Source organism: Scyliorhinus torazame, chromosome 6 (assembly GCF_047496885.1).
Source record: "Scyliorhinus torazame isolate Kashiwa2021f chromosome 6, sScyTor2.1, whole genome shotgun sequence".
Lineage (NCBI taxonomy): Eukaryota > Metazoa > Chordata > Chondrichthyes > Carcharhiniformes > Scyliorhinidae > Scyliorhinus > Scyliorhinus torazame.
In genome coordinates this window covers 316,885,174-316,911,171 of record NC_092712.1, presented here as the reverse complement: position 1 = coordinate 316,911,171, position 25,998 = coordinate 316,885,174, and the positions used below count along the sequence as shown (strand labels likewise).

The following is a 25,998-nucleotide window of genomic DNA, read 5'->3' as shown; positions in this document are numbered from 1 at the left end:
GGAATGTGGCGACTGGGGGATTTTCACAGTAACTGCATTGCAGTGGTAATGTAAGCCGACTTGTGACAATAAAGATTTTTTTTTTTTTAATTTCAATGCAAGCAGCAACTTTCTCCTTGCCCATGAAAGATTGACTGTCACACAGAAACAAAGGAAAAGTGCTGGAAAAACTCAGCAGGCCTGGCAGAACCTGTGGAGAGAGAAAAAGGTTTTCGGGTCTTGAGTCGAATATGAATCTTCACTATTGCTGAAAAAGAGACATGCTGTTGAAACCTTTCTCCTTCCATTCTTCAGTGTAGACGTAAGAAGACCAATCTTAAAGAGAACAACAATTTGTACTGCATGAGGAAAAGGTGTTGATTGTTTGGCAAGAGGACTCTTAATTGGTCGAGGCGTTGCTGTGGAAAATGCATCAGGGAACAGTTAACTGCCAAAGTTTTGATTGAATTCAAACCAGGAAAATCTGATTGGTCAAGAAATTTGCACGGGGAATGAACCAGGGAATGGCTGTCCCCCAAGCTTATGTTAAGTTGAAAAAGGTGCAATGTGTGGGCATGCTCTTTCTGCCTGCAAATAACAGGCCCCTGTGTGTGAACATATGTGGCTCGTAGCAGATATAAGTGCACCCAACCGATAATCTTAAATCAGTAGTCAGTCTAATTTCTTAGCATGCTCAGGATTGTTCAGTAAGTGCTGTCCAATCACCGAATCACATCTAATGTTGGAGACCACGTTTTGAGTTTTGCACGTATAGACTGGTTGCGTACGGTCAGTACTTTGCCTATTGTGACCAGCCAAAAGCACGTGCTGTTTGATAGGGCCCACTAGTCATTGAGATGCAGCATCTTGTCCGTGGCGAATACCACTGGTGTTGCTCCTACATTCTGCACTGTGAAACTGCTAGCTTCGCCTGTTGCTCAAATATTTGGGAGACCTGAATATTCAGGGCAATCCTACGTAGACTGGGAACTTTTCAGAGCCAAAAGTGGCAGCCTTAAGCCAACTAATGTGCTTGCGTGATATTCACCGAGCAATGATCTGATCAGTGTAGCCATTGTGGCGCAGGATAGCTTTGATGTGCTCATCAAGCTTGCTCCGTGAGCTCAGGCCCTATTTACGAAGTTGCCGACGAGACCAATCTTATAGCGCAGAGAACTGTCAGAATCCCGATGTGTATATTGGGCAGTGAAGGTAGGCTGGCTTTGGTTATAGTGAAGAAAGGGAGCAACGGTCCAGAGTGAGTGCAGAATAAGCTCGGTCAGAAAGCAAAAACATGGAAACAAGACGCAGACTGGCACTTGGCAATAAAACAAATCATCGTGGAGGACAACATTATTGAACACATTGTTGGGTCCAGAAGGGTGTAAAGTACGTCATCAAGAAGATGAAGTGTTCCTCGAGCTTGCATTGAGCTTCACTGGAACAGTGCAACAGGCTAAGGAGAGCAATGTCAGCATGAGAAAAAGGTGGAGAATTTAACACTGCTGCCCACAGCACCAGGGTCCCGGGTTCAATTCCAGCCTTGTGTGACTGTCTGTGCGGAGTCTGCACGTTCTCCCCGTGTGTGCGTCGGTTTCCTCCGGGTGCTCCGGTTTCCTCCCACGGTCCAAAGATGTGCAGGTTAGGTAGATTGGCCATGACAAATTGCCCCTTAGTGTCGAAAGGTTGTGTGGGGTTACGGGGATGGGGCCGGGAATGGGTTTAGGTGGGGTGCTCTTTCAGAGGGTCGGTGCAGATTCGGTGGGCCGAATGGCCTCCTTCTGCACTGTGGGAATTCTGGTGGATACTGTGGATACTGTGAAAATGAGAAGCAGCCAGGAGGTCAGGGTCATGCTTGCATACTGAGTGAAGATGTTCCGCAAAGCAGTCACTCAGTCTGTTCTTGGTTTCCGCTATGTGAAGGAGACCGCATTATGTGTAGTGAATACAATGGACTAAATTGAGGACAAGTGAATCACTGATTCACCTGGTCGCACAATGGTTATTACTGCTGCTTCACAATGCCAGGGTCCCAGGTTCGATACCTGGCTTGGGTCACTGTCTGTGCGGAGTCTGCACGTTCTCCCCGTGTCTGCGTGGGTTTCCTCCGGGTGCTCCGGTTTCCTCCCGCAGTCCATAGGTCATAGAATTTACAGTGCAGAAGGAGGCCATTTGGCCCATCGAGTCTGCACCGGCTCTTGGAAAGAGCACCCTACCCAAGGCCAGCACCTCCACCCTATCCCCATAACCCCACCCAACTCTAAGTGCAATTTTGGACACTAAGGGCAATTTTGGACACTAAGGGCAATTTAGCATGGCCAATCCACCTAACCTGCACATCTTTGGACTGTGGGAGGAAACCGGAGCACCCGGAGGAAACCCACGCAGACACGGGGAGAATGTGCAGACTCCACACAGACAGTGACCCAAGCCGGAAATCGAACCTGGGACCCTGGAGCTGTGAAGCAATTGTGCTAACCACAATGCTACCATGCTGCCCAAAGATGAGCAGGTCAGGTGGATTGGCCATGCTAAATTGCCCCTTAGTGTCCAAAAAGGTTAGGTGGGGTTACTGGGTTACTGGGATAGGGTGGAGGTGTGGGCTTAAGTAGGGTCTGCACCGGCACTTTCCAAGCGCCGGTGAAGGGCCGAATGGCCTCCTTTTGCACTGTAAATTCTATGATTCTATTTACTGCTGTTGTACACACCTTCAGTACATACATGTGATTGGTAACGTGGACACTGACAATCTCACCTTACACATAGGCCGTTAACACAAATGGACACTGAGGTTGAATTTCCGAGGGAGGGTTGCACGGAGCAATTGTGAACGTCTCAGCAAAGGCATTGGGGCATTTTCTGAAGTGTCGGCTGTCCCTGCAGCTAAGTTGCTGTGAACGAGATGGAGAGTAACTGCACAGAAATTCACCTTCATTGTGCTAGTTGGCCTCTTCTTGCTTTATCAGTAAACAACAACCTGCATTTATCTCACTAGAGAGGATACAGAGAGAGAAGATTTACAAGCATTTTGCCAGGAATGGCGATTTTTAGCTTTAAGAAAAGATCGGATAGGCTGGAGTCACTCTCGTCGGGAAAGAGAAGGCTGCAGGGCAATTTCATTGAGGCGGCACAATTATGAGGGGCCGAGATAGAGTAGATTGGAACAATATATTTCCCTTCATCGAGGCATGGACCCAAAGTAATTGGCAGAAGGATTAGGGGGAATTTAAGGAGAAACCCTTTCATTCAAAAGGCTGTGGGTTTCTGAAACTCCTTACCGGAAAGGCAAGTAGAGGCAGAAACCAATGTCGCATTTAAAAAACACTTCATTGACTTGAAGTGTCGTAACCTGCAGGGCAATGAACCAAGAGCTGGATGACTTTTTCTCAGCTGGCACAGACACTGTGGCCAAATGGGCTCTTTCTGTGCCACAAATATTGCTGGTTTAGCACAGTAATTTAATTTTAAATGAAGAAATATAAATATTGCTTAAAAAAAGGGATACGCTGTCAAAAGCTTTCATCTCGCACTAGTCAGGACAGGCACAAGAATACCAAATTTCAAAGGGGGCAACAATTTATGCTGCAAGCAAAGAGCGCACTGATTGGTTGGCAAGTTGACTGATTGGTCAGGGCATTGCCATGGCAAATACACCAGTGGGCTATTGCTGCCCACGCTTTTGTTCCCTGGTGCATTCTACGTGACAATGCCTCAACCAATCAGAAATTACCTGCCAACTAATCAGCATAAATTGTTGCTCCCTTGGAAAATTGGCATTCTTGCATCTGTCCCGATGAGGGTAAGATTAAAATCTTCAACATCGTGTCTCTTTTTTCAGCAAGTTCTGTGCTACCAAGCTGAGATATACTATGTTTACCTTTCCTTAGAATCTAAATTGCATTTGACCTCCTGACAGTAAGCGTTCAAATTCATTGGAGGTGTAGTTGAAGGCTGCGTGTGTGGCTATTCAGCTGGCCAAAGAGGCCACTCTCACACATGTCGAGGGACTTCTGTTTTGGGCCATCAGCTTTCTCAGCTTCAGTCAATGAGTGAGGCACTCCCTTATCCAGGATTGGAAAATCTCATGAATTGTTTATCAAAACACACTGGAAGAGAAAGTACCAACAGCAGAAATGCTGACTCGGGAAGAAAAAAAAATCCTTCGCTTTTCAGCTAACTTCAAAAGCAGCACTAACCTGGAGTGACCCTCGTTTCTTGAAGTAGGTAGGGTTCAATGAACAATGAAGATACTCTAGAGTACATGAGGAAGGAATGCATACACAGCAAAAAAACAAACAAACAGCCATTTGAAAGTTTGAGAAGAGTTTGCATTGACATGTGTGAAGTTTTTCAGTAAGAGTTCTTGCTGAATCTTTTGATTTGTTGGGTGTGTTACAGGTACGTCAGTTGTTCAAGTCATAGCTACAGATGCCGACGATCCTACCTATGGATACAGTGCCAGGGTGGCCTACAGTATCTTGCAAGGGCAACCTTACTTCTCGGTGGAGTCGGACACAGGTCAGGCACTTCTTCTTCAATCTGAGGTTTCTTGAATTATCTTCTAAATATTTTCTTCAGCTCAGATTGCGAACTATTGAAACTGTTTGTAGCACAGAAACAGACCATTCAAGTGTTTGTGTTCCACAAGCGACCACCCACCCTTCTTCATTTAACTCCACCAACATATCCTTCTATTCCCCGAGTGTTTATTCAGCTTCTTCTTTATTCGATTTGCCTTCAACACTCTCTGTCGTAACAAGTTTCACATTCTAACAACTCTCTGCAGACAGAAGTTTCTCCTGAATTCAAAGAACAAAGAACAATACAGCGCAGGAGCAGCCCCTTCGGCCCTCCACGCCTGAACTGGTCATGATACCAACCTTTGCCAAAACCCTCAGCATTTCCTAGTGCCGTATCCCTCTATACCCATCCTATCCATGTGTTTGTCGAGATGCCTTTCGAACGCCGTTAATGTATCTACTTCCAGAACCTTCCCTGGCAACGGGTTCCAGGCACTCGAATCCCACATGTAAAAACCTATCTCGCACATCTCCTCTAAACTTTGCCCAATGGATCTTCAAACTATGCTCCCTGGTGACTGACCCCTCCACCCTGGGAAAGAGTGCCTGCCCATCCATTCTATACGTGCCCTTCATAATCTTGTAGACCTCTATCAGGTCACCCTTCAACCTCCGTCATTCTAATGCAAACAGTCCGAGTCTATTCAGCCTCTCCACATAGCTAACACCCTCCAGACCAGGCAACATCCTGATAAACCTCCTCTGCACCCTCTCCGGAGCCTCCACATCCTTCTGGTAGTGTGGTGACCAGAATTGTGTGCAATATTCCAAGTGCGGCCTTACCAAGGTTCCATACAACTGTAGCCTGACTTGCCAGTTTTTATATTCGATGCCCCATCCAATGAAGGTAAGCATTCCGTATGCTTTCTTGACTACCTTGCCCACTTGTGTTGCCACTTTCAAAGATCTGTGGTCCTGTATGCCCAGATCTCTCTGACTTTCTGTATTCCTAAGAGTTTTGCCATTTACGGTATATTTCCCCTCTATGTTGGACCTACCAAAATGCATTACCTCACATTTGTCTGGATTAAACTCCAGTTGCCTTCTCTGCTCAAGTCTCCAACCTATCTGTGAACTGCTGTATCCTCTGACAATCCTTAACATAATCTGCCACTCTATCAACCTTGGTGTCATCCACGAACTTACTAATCAGACCGGCTGCATTTTCATAGAATTTACAGTGCAGAAGGACGCCATTCGGCCCATTGAGTCTGCACCGGCTCTTGGAAAGAGCACCCTACTTAAGCCCACACCTCCAACCTATCCCCATAACCCATTAACCCCACCTAACCATTTTGGACATGAAGGACAATTTATCATGGCCAATCCATCTAACCTGCACATCTTTGGACTGTGGGAGGAAACCAGAGCACCCGGAGGAAACCCACGCTGACACAGGGAGAACGTGCAGACTCCGCACTGACAGTGACCCAAGCCGGAATCGAACCTGGGACCCTGGAGCTGTGAAACAACAGTGCTAACCACTGTGCTACTGTGACACCCCTGTTCCTCCAAATCATTTATGTATACTGCAAACAACAGAGGCCCCAGCACAGATCCCTATGGAACACCACTAGTCACAACCTTCCATTCAGAAAAACACTCTTCTACTGCTACCCTTTGCCTTCTGTGACCGAGCCAGTTCTGTATCCATCTTACCACCTCACCTCTGATCACATGTAACTTCACTTTTTGTACCAGTCTGCCATGAGGCACCTTGTCAAAGGCTTTACTAAAGTCCATGTAAATAACATCCAATTCCCTCCCCTCATCAACCATCTTTGTCAGCTCCTCACAAAACTCGACCAAGTAAGTGAGGCACGACCTTCCCTTCACAAAACCATGCTGTCTATCACTAATGAGTCCATTTGTTTCCAAATGGATATAAATCCTGTCCCTGAGAATTCTCTCCAATAATTTACCTACTACCGATGTGAGGCTCACCGGCCTATAGTTTCCTGGATTATCCCTGCTACCTTTCTTAAACAGCGGTACCGTAATAGCTGTTCTCTAGTCCTCTGGGACCTCACCTGTAGCCAATGAGGATACAAAGATGTCAGTCAAAGCTCCAGCAATTTCCTCCCTTGCTTCCCTCAGTATTCTGAGGTAAATCCCATCTGGCCCAGGAGACTCATCTACCTTAATGTCTTTTAAAAGACCCAATACTTCCTCCTTTTCAATGTCAACATGGCCCAGGATGTCCACACACCCTACCCAAGAATCATCTTCCACAAAGTCCTTTTCTTTGGTAAACACTGATGCAAAGTACTCATTTAGTACCTCGCCCATTTTCTCTGGCTCGACACATAGATTCCCCCCACTGTCCTTAAGTGGTCCAATCCTAGGATGGCATGTGGCGCAGTGGTTAGCACTGGGACTGCGGCGCTGAGGACCCAGGTTCGAATCCTGGCCCTGGGCCACTGTCCGTGTGGCGTTTGCACATTCTCCCCATGTCTGCGTGAGTTTCACCCCCACAACCCAAAGATGTGCTGGTTAGGTGGATTGGCCGCGCTAAATTGCCCCTTCATTGGAAAAGAAAAATAATTGGCGACTCTAAATTTAAAAGGAAAAAGTGGTCCAATCCTTTCCCTGGCCACCCTCTTACTTTTTACATAAGAATAAAAAGCTTTGGGATTCATCTTAATCCTCCTTGTCAAGAATTTTTCATGACCCCCTCCTAGTCCTCCTAATTTCCCACTTCCTTCCGACTTGCTTTATACTCCTCAAAGGTTTCAACGGTCCCCACTCTTCGAGACTGTATAAAAGCCTCCTTTTTCTTTTTGATGAGGTTCACAATATCCCTCAATTTCCAAGGCTGCCTAAACTTCCCAAACTTATTCGTCATTCTTTCAGGAACATGAATCCTAATCAGCTGTCGCTTGAAAGACTCCCACATGTCCGATGTTGATTTACCCTCCAACAGCCGCACCCAAACCAAATTCTTCAATTCCTGTCTAATCAGAGAATTTACAGTGCAGAATGAGGCCATTGGGCCCATCGGGTCTGCATCGGCAATTGGAATGAGCACCCCATTTAAACTTATCCCCTTAACCCAATAACCCCTCCTAACCTTTTTGGACACGAAGGGCAATTTATCATGGCCAATCCGCCTAAGCTGCACATCTTGGGACTGTGGGAGGAAGCCGGCGCACCCGGAGGAAACCCACGCACACACGGGGAGAATGAGCAGACTCCGCACAGACTGGCCCAGGCCGGGAATCAAACCTGGGACCCTGGAGCTGTGAAGCAACTGTGCTAACCACTATGCCGCCGTGCTGCCCATAAATGTTATTGGAATGCTATTGTAATTTTCCTTTCCCCAGTTTAGCACCTTAACGCAAGGGTTACCCTCATCCCTGTCTAAACGTACCCTAAAACCTACCAAATTGTGGTCACTACTCCCAAAATGTTCCCTACTGAAACCTCAACCACCTGTCCAGGATCATTCCCCAATACCAGATCCAGTACTGCCCCTTCCCTCATTGGACTAATTACATATTGCATCAAGAAGCCTTCCTGGATACATCTTATAAACTCTGCCCCATCCAAGCTCCTAATACTAAGTGAGTCCCAGTCAATATAGGGGAAATTAAAATCCCCCACCACAACAACCCTGTTACTTTTGCACCTATCCAAAATCTCTCTACCTATCTGCTCCTCTATCTCTCGCTGGCAGTTGGGGGGCCTGTAATAAACCCCCAACATTGTGACTGCACCCTTCCTGTTCATGAGGTCTACCCAGATTGCCTCATTGTATCAGTCCTCCAAGGTGTCCTCCCTTAACCATATTCTCCTTAACCAGTAATCCTACTCCCCACCCCTTTTACACCCCCCACTATCTCTCCTGAAGCACCTATATCCTCCAACGTTCAGCTGCCAATCCTGCCCTTCCTTTAACCACGTTTCTGTGATAGCCACAACATCATAGTTCCAAGTACTAATAAGTGCTCTAAGTTCATCTGCCTTACCTGCTACATTTCTGCTGTTGAAACAAATACACTTCAAACTACTGCGTTTGAGCAGACACGGCGAAATTGTTTCCTTATTTTTATTCTCTATTTTCCCTTCAGTTCATGGAATTTACAGTGCAGGAGGAGGCCATTCGGCCCATTGAGTCTGCACCGGCTCTTGGAAAGAGCACCCTACCCAAGGCCCACACCTCCACCCTATCCCCATAACCCAGTAACCCCACCCAACACTAAGGGCAATTTTGGACACTAAGGGCAATTTAGCATGGCCGATCCACCTAACCTGCACATCTTTGGACTGTGGGGGGAAACTGGAGCACCCGGAGGAAACCCACTCACACACGGGGAGAACGTGCAGATTCCGTACAGACAGTGACCCAAGCCGGGAATCGAACCTGGGACCCTGGAGCTGTGAAGCAATTGTGCTAACCACCATGCTACCATGCAGTTATTACACCTTCAAAGCGAACGCTCTGGTTCCACACCCACAGTCCCCACCCCTAGTTTAAATCTATAATTCATTATTAGACTTATTATTTACTATCGTTATTTATGGGCCCTGCTCTTGGTCTTGCCCGTACGTGTTACAGTAATGGTGGACAGATGATGGTACATTTACAACATAATGCTTTGCAATTCCTCCTCTCCTCACTGAGCAATCTTTGTACAGGAGGGGAGCCTGGACAAGACTGTAAGGGGGAAATGGAATAGAGGGATACACTGATGGATTTAAATGAGAAAGGTTGGGAGGATGCTCGAGTGGAGCATAAACCTCAGCATGGACTAGTTGCACATAATCGGCTGTTCTGTTGATGTGATCCTACATCGACCTGTGTAGCCCTAACAATGCACATCAGGTGTAAGTGGTATAATAATGCATGGAAATATCCTATAGATTTGTAGATATTTTTAATTTGTTTATTGTAGACCTTAGTATGAATTCATATCTGAACATAGTGTTCCCATCTGCCCAATAGACCCGAGCATCAGATAGCTAATAATGGAACAAGCTGAGGTGATGATGGAGAAGCTGGCATTTGAAAATAGGGCAGGTTATTTTGGTGATGGAGGAATCTGTCAATATTTCGGACAGATATATGAGCCAAGTAAATGGCATATGGCTTCTGTACAAATGGACCTTGCCTTCTCCATGGATGTATCACCTCCCAATGTCATCTTTTCCACTGTGTGCCCCGCATATTTGATATGTCAGAACTCACAGGGGATTGATGATCTGTTTTTGACCAGCATCACCTTTCAATTATTCAGCATCTTGCATGTCTGACAATATAACTGTGCAGAACCCTGCAATATGAGAACTGGAATACCACTTTTTACTGGTCTAATAACGTAGTAATTCAGCTGTTTCAAGCACTAATGAGATTTAATGCACGGAATACATTGAATTCATCTGAACTCAACAGAAAAATGGTAGATTTACAGAGCTCTGCTCAGAGATCACAGGTTGCAACAAGATGAGCTGCTTTGTCGCCTCCGACACTGCTCACTTCATCAAGTGCTAGTCATGAAGAGAATAGCAATGTTCTACACTTGATGCTGAAGATTGCATTCCTCCACCTGAGCACTGGTGACTTTTTAAGCTGTTATTGATAAACGCTAACCGAGGAAACAAAAAACTCCTAAAATTCTAGACATTGAACATGAAATCCAAAGGACCTGCAGAGAACAGGGTCAATTCAGTCAACCTGATTTGAGCATTCGCATGGTCAACTTCAATCTGTATTAACATTTACCAAGGTGTGCACGTGGTACTTTACACCCTGAAGTGTAAACTTCCATCAAAACTCTATTCAGTCTATTTATACTTGAAAAACGCAAAATATTCTCAAGCCTGTATTGTTATTTTGGAGAGTTTTCCTGGATGGGAATTGAAATTTAAACTTCAGAAGGTGCACTCATGGGGTAGACTTGATTCAACGAAGTGCAGGAGAAACTAACTTAAATAGATATCAGGGGAGAGATTCTTCGTTCCCCAAGGCTGATTTTGTAATTGGTGATCTGGGCGGAGAATCCCTTTTTGCGACCGAATCGGGGGCAGCGCCTGTTTTCGGAAGTTCCGCCCCCTCCAAAACGGCATCATCGGGGAGTACGCCACACGCCTCTGGGACGGCCTCAGGGCGTTACTTGAAGGCCCTCCCCCAATGCTCCGCCCCCGATGGGTAAGAGTTCTCGACGGCACGGGACATGTGTGCTCTCAGTTTTTGTGAACCCGGTGTGGCGGCTGCGGACTGTGTCCAGCGGCACCACAGTCGGGGGGGGGTGGGGTGGGGGGGGGGGGGGAACCATGCCGCTGGCCGGGGGGGGGGGGGGCTTCGGTGCTGGGGCCTCGCTGGTTTTTTCAACATAGAACAAGGCACTTTCTCTGGACATAGCCTCAAAACCGGAGAATCCAGCCCCAGTTGTCTTTGCTGTTTAAGTATAGAAATGGCCTGAATTACTTCATATTGTCCAGCTTTTTATTTGGTACCACACTGGCACACAATATAGCACATAGCATGCTCAATCGCAACACAACTCACATCCATATCGCACCTTTTACTGAGTAAATCATTCCAAACTACTTCAAAGGAGTCTTATCGAACAATGTTTGACACGGAGTCACAAACGACGATATTAGGAGAGATGACCAAATGTTTCGTCAAAGGTTTAGGGTCAAAGCCTTATTAAAGGAGATAGAGCTGGAGGGCTTTCGGGAGTGAAGTCCAGAACCTCGGCAGCTAAACGCGTGATCGGCAAAGTCAAAATAATTAAAATTGTGGAGGACGTTACAGAGATAGGGAGACATCATTTTCTTTCCCCAAATGACATTCAGCCACCTGGATAAGTTGAGTATCTAATTGTCTGCCCTGCCCTGTCGCTCACAAGCGTCTGACACCCAGCGCCCCCATCGCCCTCTGACCCTCCTCCACTACCTCGCCTCTCCCTTTGCTGCACAGTCCAGTTACTTCTGGGTGACTGAGTAAAAGGCATCGCTGGTGCTGAAGCTACGGAGAAGCAGCAGATACCACGGAGCCAAGCTGCCAAATCTTTCAGCTAATGCAGATTGCACGAATGGCTAAGTACTGAGCGAGTAATGCGATCAAAAATTCAGAGCAAAATAAAAATGACAGCTTATTTTAGTCAAATTGCAATGTTGGACAAGCTGGTGCAGGCAGCAATCCCGAAAGTAGGTCATGGCGGCCGTGTTAAAAAAAATGACCAAAAATCTTCCAAGAACTGGTGCTAATTTAGGGTTTTTTTCCAAAAATCTGCGTACCTGTAAATCTAATCAGAGAATTTGTTCCTCTAACTAGCAGTCCATCTTCACGCTGGGCAGAATACAACTGGGAGGGAGAAGCAAAACAAAAGATCATTCTTGATGGACATTAAAACCTTCCTTCGCTGTGCATGTTCCATCATCTGCCCTCATATGCCAGAGGAGTTGCTGCTTTAAAAGCAAAATGCTGCCTTAAATGAGATGTTCAGACTGTTACCGAGGTTTGCACCCAATGAGGGCTGAGGTAAATCACCTGAAATCGAAGGCCAGAATTCCTCGGTTGGTCGGCTCGTCCGCTGCTGTGGACTCCAGCCGTTTCTGAGCTGCACTTGGAAGGGATGGAGCCTCTACTTGTTCCTCCCAAGACAGATGCTGCTGCGGTGGAGCAGATGCGAGGAGCCCATTGGCCTCTGTCCACTGGACTGAGTACGAGCCTCCAGGATTATAGAAATGGACAGCACAATCACAACCCCAATGCTCCTTGACTAGTACAACAACAACTTACATCTGTTTAGCAGCTTCGCAGCACTAAAACATCCCAAGGAACATCAATCAAAATCTGACACTGACCCGGCAGAGAGATAAAACAGGTGAACATGAGCTCGGTCAAACGGACAGGTTTTAAGGAGGGGGAAGAGGTAGAGATGTGGAGAGGTTGAGGGAAGGAGGTCCAGAACTTAGGGTCTCGGCAGAGGAAGGCGCAGTCACTAATAATGAAGCGATTATAATCGTGTACGCTTCAGCGACCAGAGGTGGAGGAGGCCAGGTATCCTGCAGGGCAGGAGGGTTGTAGGGGATTACAGAGATAGGGAGCGACCAGGAGGTTATCAAAGTGATTTCAAAAACTACTGAACCGTCTGTTAACTTTATTGATGTACACTCTTCAGTTTATTAGGGAATTGAAAATCACTTAAAATGATAACATCTTTTAAACCATGCCTACTCGTGTTTGGGTGCTTGAAAAACCAAGTTCCATTTGAGGAGTGGAAGCTGGAGTTACGTTTGATATACTCTCTGCTTAAAATTCCCTGATCCCTTAAGCTGCTTTGGACAGCTTTGTTCAGATTGCACCGAAAATAAAATGAACGCAAACTAGTGGGCTGACAGAGTGGACAGGATGGATTGCTGTTGGTTGGTATGCACCCAATCTTCCCTTAGCATCGGTGATTGGCGCATCTTTGGTAGGGTTGTTCCGGTCAGATGGTCACAACAGGAACAGGGGGCGTCATTCTCCGACCCCCAGCGGGTTGGAGAATGGCCGTTGGCCGCCGTGAATCCCGCCCCCGCCGGTTGCCGAAGTCTCCGAAGGGAGAAAAGTCGGCGGGGCGTTAATGGCGCCGCAGACGTCGGAGAATGTCACGGGTCTGCGCAAGGCAGCCGATTTTCGGCCTGCCGATATTCTCCCTTCCGGATGGGCCGAAGTCCCGTCGACGTGATGACAGTTCACGTCGACGTAAATTAAACCTCCTTTTCATCGGCGTGACCCTGTGCTCCAGGGTCACGCCGACCAGCGTGGAGGTGAGTGACGGCCTGGGGGGTTGGCTCTGGGCAGGCGATGGCGTGGCCGCAGTCTGAATGCGTGAGGTGAGGTGTGTCTCGGGTTGTGCGTGCGTGTGTGCGGCGGGGGGGGGTGGGGGGGGGGTGGTTAGAGTAGGCTGGGCTCCGGGGGAGTGCCGGGAGGGGGTCCGTGCCGGGGAGGGGGATGGGGGGGGGGGGGGTCCGTGCCGGGGAGGGGGATGGGGGGGGGGTCCGTGCCGGGGAAGGGGATGCGAGGGCAAGTGAGTTGGTCCACCTGGCCAGGTGCCAGCCTCCAACAGTTGGACCCATGCGGTCCATGCCACCTGGCTGCGGGGAGGAGGGGATATGGGCAATGATGACATGTCGTCGTTCCCCTCCCCCCCCACCAGGCCGTCATGTTTTCCGATCATCCAGCGATGTTGGCCGCCATGGCGGCAGCCGCTCATGTCTATGTTGCCCTGGATGAGGAGGAGGAGGAGCGTGCCAGAGAGGCGGCGCAGGCTGCCGCAGAGGGACAGGCGGCAGCTGCCCAGGCTGGAGGGACACCTGACCGACAGGACGAGGAGGGGGAGGAGGACATCGCGGCCCCACGGCAACGGAGGCACCCGAGGGCGCCCCGTGTGTACCGGCCCCGGCAGTCATACCAGGACCTCACGGACCGGGAATGCAGGAGGAGACTCCGGATGAGGCGGGAAACTGTGGCACACATCTGCCACCTGCTGGCACACCTGTCACCACGTGGCACTGGCGGGGGACACCATCTCCCCGTGTCCGTCAAGGTTACGGTGGCCCTGAACTTTTATGCAACGGGGTCATTCCAGGCACCGAGTGGGGACCTGTCCGGCATATCGCAGACATCGGTGCATCGGTGCATCCGGGCAGTGACAGATGCCCTATATGCCATGGCGCACCGCTACATCCGCTTCCCCGTGGACCGGGCCAGCCAAGATGCCCGGGCCGTGGGCTTCTCTGCCGTGGCCGGGTTCCCCATGGTCCAGGGCGCGATCGATGGGATGCACGTCGCCGTGCGGCCACCTGCAGATAACAGGGCCGTGTTCACCAATAGGAAGGGGACCTATTCGATGAACATACAGGTGGTCTGCGACCACCGCATGATGATCCTGCATGTCTGCGCCCGTTACCCTGGCAGTGTACACGACTCATACGTGTTGTCACGGTCATCCATCCCCGGCATGTACGAGGGACGCCATCCCCGGCTGAGGGGCTGGTTGCTGGACGACAGGGGCTACCCATTGCGATCGTGGCTGATGACGCCTATACGGAGGCCACGCAATGAGGCGGAGAACCGCTACAATGATGCCCATGTAGCGACAAGGGGTGTGATAGAGAGGTGCTTTGGCGTGCTGAAGATGCGTTTCAGGTGCCTGGACCTCTCTGGGGGCGCCCTCCAGTATCGGTCAGATAGGGTCGGCCACATCATTGTGGTGTGCTGCGTCCTGCACAACATAGCCCAGCAGAGGAGGGCGGAGTGGAGGAGCAGCAGGAAGAGGCGCAGTCCTCCCCAGATGAGGGGGATGGGGGTAATGGTCAGGGCAGACGGGGTAGACACAGGCGGGTGGCTGTCCACCGTTACTGGCTGGCCCAGCGGGCACGGGACAGACTGATAGCCGCCCGCTTCACTGACTAGATGGGCGTGGGAATCGGGTAGTATGGCCACAGACCGCACACCATGGCAACAGCCGACCACCCACACCCCCCACCCATCCACCCACCCAGCACCCTCACCCCCCTCCCCAACCCCACCCACCCCACCCGCATGCACACCACCCCCCCCCCCCATTGCCGATCCACCTGCGGCACAACGGGCCGGGCTCACACAGTTGCGGGTGGACGCGTGTCTATTGCAGGCCATGGAGGATGATGACAACCCGCCCTGCGGTGAGCTCCTGGCTCCACATCGTTGGACTATGTCTGACCCATGGCCACAGTACCACCATCCACCCGGACCATCCCTGCATGCGGCTGTGATACTGCAGCGCACGGTCCCGTCCTCTGCCCGGGGGATGTTGATGGCGGCCCAGGGGGAAGGGGGCAGACTCACCTGGGGCTGAGGTAAGACCACCCCTCACACACACACTTGCGCTCAACGTACATGACACCCCCGCACGCTTTGGACAGAGCACAAAGGCAGCTTCTGTAGGTGTAACATTGACTTTAATAACCAAAGGAGTTCATGCACGTGCCCTAGCCCCTAAAACTCATCTGTGCCCTGCACCCGTGCCAACTTACTCAGTGTTTAATTGTTTGGCCTTACGGGCCCTTTGACTACGTCTACGTGGTTCCCCAGACGGAACTGGAGGTGGACTCCTGTGATTCCTGCCCTCTGACACTGGATCCCTTTGGCAGCCGTTTCCTGGGGCGTCCTGGCCTAGATGGGCCAGGCTGCGGCCCGGGCGACTGGGATGGCGAGCTGCCAGCCTGTCCTGCCCGTTGCCCACCCGATGCACCTGGGACGGAAGGGGGGGGGGAGTCCGAGGTGTCGCGGTGTACCGGGACCTCCCCTACAGGGGGAGCCGGGACGGACCACACCACCTCCTCCTCCCTCGGGGTGCACGATGGCCCCCAGGCCTCTACATGGGTGGGGGATGCGAACGGACTGGCCATCCAACGCCCCCCCGACATCTGGCGCTGCCAGCCCTGGAGGCCCGTGCTGGTATCGACAGGGGTCTGCAGGTTTGCAGCCATGGAGTCCAGGGGGTTGGCAAACCCTGTCTGTGACAGTGCGACGCCGGCTCGCACATGGCCACTGGCGCCGATGCCCTCAGCGATGGCCTGCAGAGACTGGGCCCGGGCCTGCTGAGACTGGGCTATGGCCTGCTGAGACTGGGCCATGGCCTGCTGAGACTGGGCTATGGCCTGCAGAGACTGGGCCATGGCCTGCTGAGACTGGGCCATGGCCTGCAGAGACTGGGCTATGGCGTTGAGCGCCTCTGCCATCTGGCGCTGGCACTGGCTCATGGCCTCCTGTGAGAGGGCAGCCATTTCCTGGGCCACAGACGCCGCCTGCACGGAATGCCCCAGGCCTCGCAAACCGTTCCCCATGTCTGACACCGTCGCACCCATTGCCTCCACCGCGGACGCCACCCGTGCGATGTCAGCCTGGGTGGCACGCATGACCGGCACCACTCCCAGCTCCTGGACGCGGGTGGACTCCTCCACCTGCGACTGCAGCCGCCGCAAACCGCCCGTCACCCTCTTCGCTCGTCTCCGGGTCGGTGGTTGCATCGGATCTGTGTGTGGGTGTGGTAACTCCAGGAACCCGGGATCCATCTGGGCGGCAGATGTTCGCTTGGGCTGGGCTGCCCTCCGACCGCCCAGCCCCTCTGCTGCTCCTACCTCCACCTGCTGTACCGGGACGGCTGTGTTGTGCGCACCAGTGAGTGTACCAGACGCCTCATCACTAAAGTGCCCAACCGAGGTGAGTGTTTCTGCGATGGTGGAGGGTGTTGGTGACAGCAGTGGCATTGTGTCGTGCTCTTCGTCCCACTCTGAGTCCATGGCACTTCGGGGTGGGGGTTCGTCTCCACCCATCCACTCTGAGTCACTGTCCGGTATTTCGTCTTCCTGGGTAGTGCTGTCCCAGGTAGGGCTGTCCTGGGCAGTGCTGTCCCGGGTAGTGGTGTCCCGGGTAGTGGTGTCCCGGGTAGTGGTGTCCCGGGTAGTGGTGTCCTGGGTAGTGGTGTCCTGGGGAATGGTGTCCCGGGTAGTGGTGTCCCGGGTAGTGGTGTCCCGGGTAGTGGTGTCCCGGGTAGTGGTGTCCTGGGTAGTGGTGTCCTGGGTAGTGGTGTCCTGGCTCGAATGTGACGGGGGCCTGTGGCTGCCCCCCTCGTCGCTGGGTGGTCGCTCCCGCACGTGACGGGGGTGTCGTCTCCCTGTTGCTCCAGGTCTCTCCGTCTCCCGTGGTCTCCGAGGGGCATCCTGCGGGCGTCGCATGCTGGAGGGTTCGTGTCTCTCCGTCTCCCGTGGCCTTCGAGGGGCATCCTGCGGGCGTCGCATGCTGGAGGGTTCGTGTCTCTCCGTCTCCCGTGGCCTCCGATGGGCATCCTGCGGGCGTCGCATGCTGGAGGGTTCGTGTCTCTCCGTCTCCCGTGGCTTTCGAGGGGCATCCTGCGGGCGTCGCATGCTGGAGGGTTCGTGTCTCTCCGTCTCCCGTGGCCTCCGAGGGGCATCCTGCGGGCGGTCTGCATCTGCGGGGATGGGTGCCTGGACGTTTGGTCCTGCGATACACAATAAAGCATGCATGGTTAGACATCAGGCAGTGATCAGGGGATATGGGGGAGGGGGATATAGGGGAGGGGGGATATGGGGACGGGCTGTCGGTGGCTCACTTGCTAGTACACCCCCGACCTCTGCATCAGCAACCTCCCGGTCCTCAGGTCCGCCAGCCAGTTCCAGGGCTCTTTCCTCGTGTTCGGTCAGTGGCCTCTCATCAGCAGGGCCTCCTCCAGTCCTCACATGCTCCCTATTGTTGTGTGCGCGCTTATCCTGTGGGGGGGGGGGGTGGCAGGGGTAAAAGGCAACACTGTTAGGCAGGTATATGAATGCACGCCATCGGTTGCGCGTGCATTGCAGAGGTTAAGGTTAGGGCTGGATTCACTTGGGGATATGGGGGACATGGGGAATATGGGGAGGGGGAATATGGGGAGGGGGGATATGGGGGATATGGGGGAGGGGGATATGGGGGAGGGGGATATAGGGGAGGGGGGATATGGGGGAGGGAGGTATGGGGGAGGGGGGATATGGGGGAGGGGGATATGGGGGATATGGGGAGGGGGGATATGGGGGATATGGGCGAGGGGGATATGGGGGATATGGGGGAGGGGGGATATGGGGGAGGGGGGATATGGGGGATATGGGGGAGGGGGGATATGGGGGAGGGTGGGATATGAGGGAGGGGGGATATGGGGGAGGGGGGATATGGGGAGGGGGGATATGGGGAGGGGGGATATGGGGGATATGGGGGAGGGAGGATATGGGGAGGGGGGATATGGGGAGGGGGGATATGGGGGAGGGGGATATGGGGGAGGGGGGATATGGGGAGGGGGATATGGGGGAGGGGGATATGGGGAGGGGGGATATGGGGGATATGGGGGAGGGGGGATATGGGGGAGGGGGATATAGGGGAGGGGGGATATGGGGACGGGCTGTCGGTGGCTCACTTGCTAGTACACCCCCGACCTCTGCATCAGCAACCTCCCGGTCCTCAGGTCCGCCAGCCAGTTCCAGGGCTCTTTCCTCGTGTTCGGTCAGTGGCCTCTCATCAGCAGGGCCTCCTCCAGTCCTCACATGCTCCCTATTGTTGTGTGCGCGCTTATCCTGTGGGGGGGGGGGTGGCAGGGGTAAAAGGCAACACTGTTAGGCAGGTATATGAATGCACGCCATCGGTTGCGCGTGCATTGCAGAGGTTAAGGTTAGGGCTGGATTCACTTGGGGATATGGGGGACATGGGGGATATGGGGAGGGGGGATATGGGGGAGGGGGGATATGGGGGAGGGGGATATGGGGGAGGGGGGATATGGGGGAGGGGGGATATGGGGGAGGGAGGTATGGGGAGGGGGGATATGGGGGAGGGGGGATATGGGGGAGGGGGATATGGGGGAGGGGGGATATGGGGGATATGGGGAGGGGGGATATGGGGAGGGGGGATATGGGGGATATGGGCGAGGGGGGATATGGGGGATATGGGGGAGGGGGGATATGGGGGAGGGGGGATATGGGGGATATGGGGGAGGGGGGATATGGGGGAGGGTGGGATATGAGGGAGGGGGGATATGGGGGAGGGGGGATATGGGGAGGGGGATATGGGGAGGGGGGATATGGGGGATATGGGGGAGGGAGGATATGGGGAGGGGGGATATGGGGGAGGGGGATATGGGGGAGGGGGGATATGGGGAGGGGGATATGGGGGAGGGGGGATATGGGGGAGGGGGATATGGGGGATATGGGGAGGGGGGATATGGGGTATATGGGGGAGGGGGGATATGGGGGAGGGGGATATGGGGGATATGGGGGGAGGGGGGATATGGGGAGGCTCACCCTGCCTGCTCTGACGAGGTTGTTCACCTTCTTGTGGCACTGGGTGCCTGTCCGTGGTGTCAGGGCCGCAGCGGTGACGGCCTCTGCCACCTCCCTCCACAGACGCCGGCTGTGGCGTGGGGCAACTCTGCGGCCGTGCCCGGGATACAGGGCATCCCTCCTCTGCTCCACCGCGTCCAGGAGCGCCTCCACATCCCGTGACTCGAACCTCGGGGCTGAGCGGCGGCCAGCCATCCAGTCGGGTGTTCCGGCCGGGTGTTCCGGTCGTGTGGGGGGGAGCAGCGCGGCCTTATGAGCCGTCACGCCGTGCGGCGCGTATGACGATGAACGGCGTGAACCACTGGGCAAGCGCGGATCCCGTTACGTCGCTGCTAGCCCATTTCGGGCCGGAAGCTTTCGACCCATTTTTCCGACGTGACGCAAGTTGGATTTGCGCCGTTTTTTGCGCCGATCGGCGGACTTTCCGCCGATAACGGAGAATTCCGCCCAGGATAACCACACCTATGATAGTTCCACTGACAAGTTTATAAAATGACTTATTTACACTTGCTCGAAGCCACATACATTCATTTGCAGGGACCTGTTCTCTGCAAACAAAAGGAACATGTTCAAGCTTTGAACTTTTTTTGAATTACCCAGGAGCTTGGGGACGCTAGGATCAAAGTTCTCTGGCCTCCCCGCGACATGCTTCTCGGCGGCAGGAGACCTGCCGTTGGCCAGCGGCCGATCTGCTGAACCCGCCTCTGTTAATGGGACTTCCATTGAATCCAACCCACATCGCCAGCAAACCTTTGGCGGGAGTGTCAGCGGGTCAGGAAGACCCCCACCCTATAGCTCCCTGTTGCTTTCTCCATAGCAATGACTTACCAACCAATCAGTTCCCTTTTCTTCTGTAGTATAAGTTGTTATGATTGCTGGAAATTAGCATTATTGTGTTTGTCCTGGTAAGTCCAAGATGAAAAGGATCAGCAACACATCTCTGTTCTCAGGAATACCAACCCCTATTCTTGTAAAACTTAACCATATTGTTAGTGTTGACCGAGAAAACCCTTCTTAATCTGCTTAGACAGATACAACAAAACACACACTGTCCACTGTAAAGTAATTTGGGTATTACAATCTTCAGAATCAATCGCACAGAATATGACTCATTGGTTGGCATGCACCCAATCTTCCTCAAGGACCGGTGGTTGGCACATCTTTGGTAGGGTTGTTCAGGTTAGATGATCATAACAGGAACAGGATAACCACACCTATGATAGTTACACTGACAAGGTTGCAACGTGGCTCATCAACACTTGCTCGAAGCTAGCTCTAGGTATTACACACACTTGATGAAGGAGTCTGGCCAGGCTACAATCACTCGGTGTGGATATCTTCTTCCCTGAGCTCCGAGCTCAGGGCCCCTTCTTCGGCGATGGTTGTTCCTGGTGGCTCCCAGGTTAGCGCCAACAATGTGCTCCGATGTTCCTTCTGTTATCCAGGTTCTGCGAGCACTGAGATGCGATACACACACATGCACCTGTCCTGAGTTCTATTGTCCCATCAAGATTTAACTCACTGATAGAAATAAACAGGATACTTCTGTTCAGCCAGGGTGATTCAATCAAGATCTATTGTCCACTGAAACACTCTTGTCTGACCAGCTATTAGCCCACTATGGAGTCTAATGGCCTCTTTAGTTATCATCCACCCTACTGCAAATTTGATCACTCCTGTCTCAAAGTTACATTTTCATAGCATGGTCTTTTATCTTTTTGTGTAAATATGATAACTGCTCGAAGTGGTAATCACAATGTTCCAAATAGCGATAATGAGTTTCTGTGTTGACTTGAGTGCTCCAGCAGACAGCCAATATTGATTCTAGCCAGGGCCTTATTTGGTAGGTTGTTTTAAGCCTATGTGTCTTTTTATCTCTTGTCAGCCTGTCCCCAGTAACATATCTGTTTCATAGAATCCATAGAATCACTACAGTGTAGAAAGAGGCCATTTGGTCCATCAGGTCTGCATCGACCCTCTGAAAGAGCACCCTACCTAGGCCCAATACTCCATCCTATCCATGCAACTCCATAACCCCTACCTAACCTACACATAATTGGACACTAAGGCTAAGTTTAGCGTGGCCAATCCACCTAACCTGCTCATCTTTGGACTGTGGGAGGAAACCGGAGCACCCGGCGGAAACCCACGCAGACACGGGGAGAACGTGCGAACTCCGTGATGCGCAATCAATTACTCTCAAGACAAGGTGAGTCATAACTAATAGGTTTTAATCTGCTAGAACTCTTCCCCAGCAGCTTCGATACAGAAAGTGAAGGCTGCTGGGACGGCACCGGTTCTTATACTCCGCCTCTCAGGGCGGAGCTATGTACATCAGCCAATGGTAGACCCCTGGGTCTAACCAATGGTCATCCACCTCTCAGGTACCGCAATGCCTGGTATTACCACACTCTGCACAGACAGTGACCCAGCAGGGAATCGAACCTGGGACCCTGGCGCAGTAAAGCCACAGTGCTATCCACTTGTGCTACCGTGCTGCCCTCACATTCTGGCGGCGAACATTTTTCTTCAATTCCTTCCTAATCCTTCCATCAATTACTTTAAATAATTCCCCCCTAGTTATTGACTCCTCTGCCACTGGAAGTAGATCTTTCCTCTTCACTCTTCGCTTGCTCTTCAATGTCTGTTCGATCAAAATAAGAATCATCTCTTGTGGCTTCCTCCACACACTGGGTCAAGAAGCAATCAGGCACCATATCCACCATCCCTAGCTCCAAACCCTTTGGGAATTCTCACTCTGTGGACCGGAGATTGAAGTCTCCCATTGGAATAACTTTCCAATTCTCACATCCTCTTCTGATTTATACTTAGAAGAAACTGACTTCCTTCGCCACAGCCAATTACTGGCTGCGAGGGTGCAGGGGCCGGTGAACAAGAGCAAAACATGTCTCCCTGATTGATTTCCCTCTATTGTATCGACAATTTCAGTCCAGAAACTGGAGGAAATTCCAACTCACAATGCTGGATTGCCCAGTTTCATGACAACGTTCTGAAGTTAAGTTAGGTTTCAGTACAAGAATAATGTTGCCGACATGCAGCCGATAATTTGCCAGGGAATTCTCCAGCATCCCAACAAACTCATGCCGACCTTGTTTGTTTTCAATGGCAGAAAGGTCTGATCGGCCGGGAGACTCTGAAACTTCCCAAAAATGTCTTGTCTTGTGATTACAGTTAAACGCTGCCACGGAGAAGAGCTGATGTGTTACCAAGTAGGTGACCAGCATTGGCCCCCAATTCTATGTCGGTTGAGAAATAATAGGGAGAAACTGTGAAAGAATAGGTTCGTGAAAAACTGGTCTGGTGCGAGTCACGAGTGAGGGGTTTTGCCAAGCAACTTCATCTAACACGTTGCCATTTGCAAGTCGTTCTTCACACAAAGAAACTTCTGTGGATTGAATTTAATGATTCCCATAACCAGAGTTCTTGGCATATATTTTAAGGGGGAGCAGGGGGATGAAGGACAGTTATCTCTCCGGCTATCTTCCTTCCGCTCATGAAGGTGCCGACTCACCTTTGGCATGTTGTTGTGTAGACAGCGCTGCTCTCCGACACGTCACCGAAACGTTCATTTTCCAGCAGCCAGCACGGGCTGCGAATTCAGACTGCCTGCACCACGGGCAGGGCTGCAATGCAGCGAGAGGAGAATTGGGAAATGATGGGTTTTTGGCCTGGGGTTTTTTGCGAGGTTGTGCTGGCTGTCCCACCCAAGGTTGATCAAGCTGGTGGCAGAGGATCGTGGAATCTCAAGTGCAAATTATGCCCGGCGCAAATTGAGTTTCTGTGATATTTGAAAGCTGATTGAAAAGTTAGAAGATGCCCTTCTTGCAAAACTGACCCCCCCCCCCCCAGATCGAATCAATCCTCGTGAGTTTCCTTTAATCGAGCCAATTTCTTGGCCTTGGAGGAGACTCTTCAAATTAAGATACTTTTTTTTGTTATTGTGACACTAACCTACAGGCAATGATTTAAAATGATTTCTGTATTGACGATATGGGCCGGGATTCTCCATTCCCCGACCCCCGAATTCGCACTCGGCGATTGGGCGGGGAATCCCTTTTTACGATGGAATCGGGGGGTGGCGCTTGTATTTAGATGCTCAGCCCCCTCCAAAACGGCGTCATCGCGGCGCGCGCCGCACACCATTGGGACGGCCTCAGGACTTCAGCTGAGGCCCTCCCCCGATGCTCCGTCCCAATGTGCGGGCGACGTGTGGTCTCAGCGGTCGGGAAACCGGCGTGGCGGCCGCGGACTATGTCCAGCGCTGCCAATAGTCGGGTGGGAGCTGTACTGCTGGCCGGGTGGCGGTGGGGGGGGGCGCTTCAGCAAGGGCTGAGGGGACTGGTGGGTGGCGGCCAGGGGTTGGTGAGGAGGTGTCCAGGGTGGCACTATCTTGCAGGTCGGATCCGCGCGCGGCCGGTGCCATGTTGTACTGCGCGACCATTGCAGTTCGTTGCTGTGCACATATGATTTTTCCCACATAAAACGCCACGGATCCTCCGGACATTGCCCCAAAATTGGAGAATCCAGCCCCTGACAGCTGACTGCTCCACACTGATGTAACTAATAAATAGTCCTGTCAGATTTTTACAGTGATTTTCAGTTATTTAAAATGAGGCTCTTCATAAGTGGGGGACACAGCACTAGAAAATGTCCATTGTTTGGCTGTAATCTTGTTTTTAGCTTTATTAATCGTACTGCACCAAGTTAGCGCTCTCAAATACACTATAGAATGTTTGATAGCCCCTTACTGAATGGAAAGATAACAAGCAAGGCCATTCTGGTTTTTCTATGCCGTCTTCACGATGTTCTGTCTGAGGGTCAGCACCATCGACCAAAGCAACATCACAGTCAATCCTGATCCCGCCCTTCCGCGGATAACCACATTTGGTTTCATGGTGGCTGGCCATCAAGAATATGAAAATGTATTTCCTCAACCCAGCCCTTGAGATCAATCTTAACATTTTAACACAGGTTGGATTAGATTACTGCATAAAACAGAGATCAGGAATTGTGCTCTACACAATGCATAGTTTCACACTAATCAGCAAAGTTACCAATTGTACCTTCTGGGAACTAATGTTTTTTGCTGGTTAAGCTAACATGTTATTTAATCACGCCACGGGTAAGTAATTACGAGAGAGCCCTTTATAATTTCCAGGACAAAAAATAAAGCTGACTCAGACCTCCGTGATTGAACAAGAGCAAAATCTCCCAAGAACATGAAAAGTGTTCTTGTCTGCTGCTTTATTAATACCCTGCAACAGCAATTGATTTGTTTTTGTGTGTTATTCCAGGAATTATTCGAACAGCTTTACCAAACATGGACAGAGAGGCAAAGGAGCAGTATCAAGTGCTCATCCAGGCTAAGGACATGGGTGGGCAGATGGGAGGATTATCAGGCACAACATCTGTAAACATCACCCTCACTGATGTCAATGACAATCCTCCCAGATTTCCTCAAAGTGAGTCATATTTAATGCTTTATTGCAAAATGTAAAAGTATAATTTATAAGCAAGCAGCATTCATGACTAAAGGCATAATCATGTTTGATCACCATTACATTTTAGTCCAAATCAGTCTGGTGCCTCACAGTCACTGCTCTAATAATGTTCCTTTCTGTCAGAGAAATACTTTCTTTAGTGAGATTTACATAAATCGGGTTAAAACAAAGAGCACTCAAAATATTAAATCCATCGTTTATTAATTACCCACACAAATCATGTCTAAAATTCATATCCAAGAACATTGTACATTTGGTGTGCATATAGATCTATTATTTTAGATTATTGAAAGGATTGGTAAGCCTGGATACTTTATAATCTGGAGAGCATTTTCTTGATGGAATGAATTTTAAGGGACAAGATAATTTATTTGCTTTCTCGCTTCAGGGTTATTAGCATTGGGGGGTGGCAACACGTCTGATTGTAAGAAATGGCTGTCTGATGCCTCAATAAAATGGTAAGAATTTATTGACTACTGTGGAAGTAGCTCTCTGAGCCAAAAGGTTACAAGTCGCGACAAAGTGTTTCTGCTAACACGGATAAAGTATTTTATTCAGGCCATATCTCACCAAGGATGTTGTGGAGGAGCAGATCTTTTGTAAGTTCATCTAGGTCTGATAATTGGAGCATGAAGGGTTAATATTAAACATACAAATAGGTAGCCTGGATCATAAGTGACGTAAGATGAAACAGTTGAGGAACAGTGGAGAACCTTCCAAGCGATTTTTCACAGTGCTCAGCAAAGATTTATACCAACAAAAAGGAAGGACGGTAGAAAGAGGGAAAATCGACCATGGATATCTAAGGAAATAAGGGAGAGTATCAAATTGAAGGAAAAAGCATACAAAGTGGCAAAGATTAGTGGGAGACTAGAGGACTGGGAAATCTTTAGGGGGCAACAACAAGCTACTAAAAAAGCTATAAAGAAGTGCAAGATAGATTATGAGAGCAAACTTGCTCAGAATATAAAAACTGATAGTAAAAGTTTCTACAAATATATAAAACAAAAAAGAGTGGCTAAGGTAAATATTGGTCTTTTAGAGGATGAGAAGGGAGA

At 50.8% G+C, this 25,998-nt stretch overlaps 1 protein-coding gene across 4 annotated transcripts in view; it reads left to right on the top strand.

Moving 5' to 3' along the window:
- Positions 1 to 25,998, top strand: part of LOC140425627 (cadherin-6-like) — a 260,191-nt gene that overhangs the window by 121,075 nt on the left and 113,118 nt on the right. For all 4 annotated transcript variants that reach the window (XM_072510136.1, XM_072510133.1, XM_072510134.1 and 1 more), the window contains exons 4-5: positions 4,378 to 4,497; positions 24,734 to 24,901. In XM_072510136.1, coding sequence (XP_072366237.1) covers positions 4,378 to 4,497; positions 24,734 to 24,901 — 288 coding nt within the window. The remainder of the gene's footprint in view (positions 1 to 4,377; positions 4,498 to 24,733; positions 24,902 to 25,998) is intronic.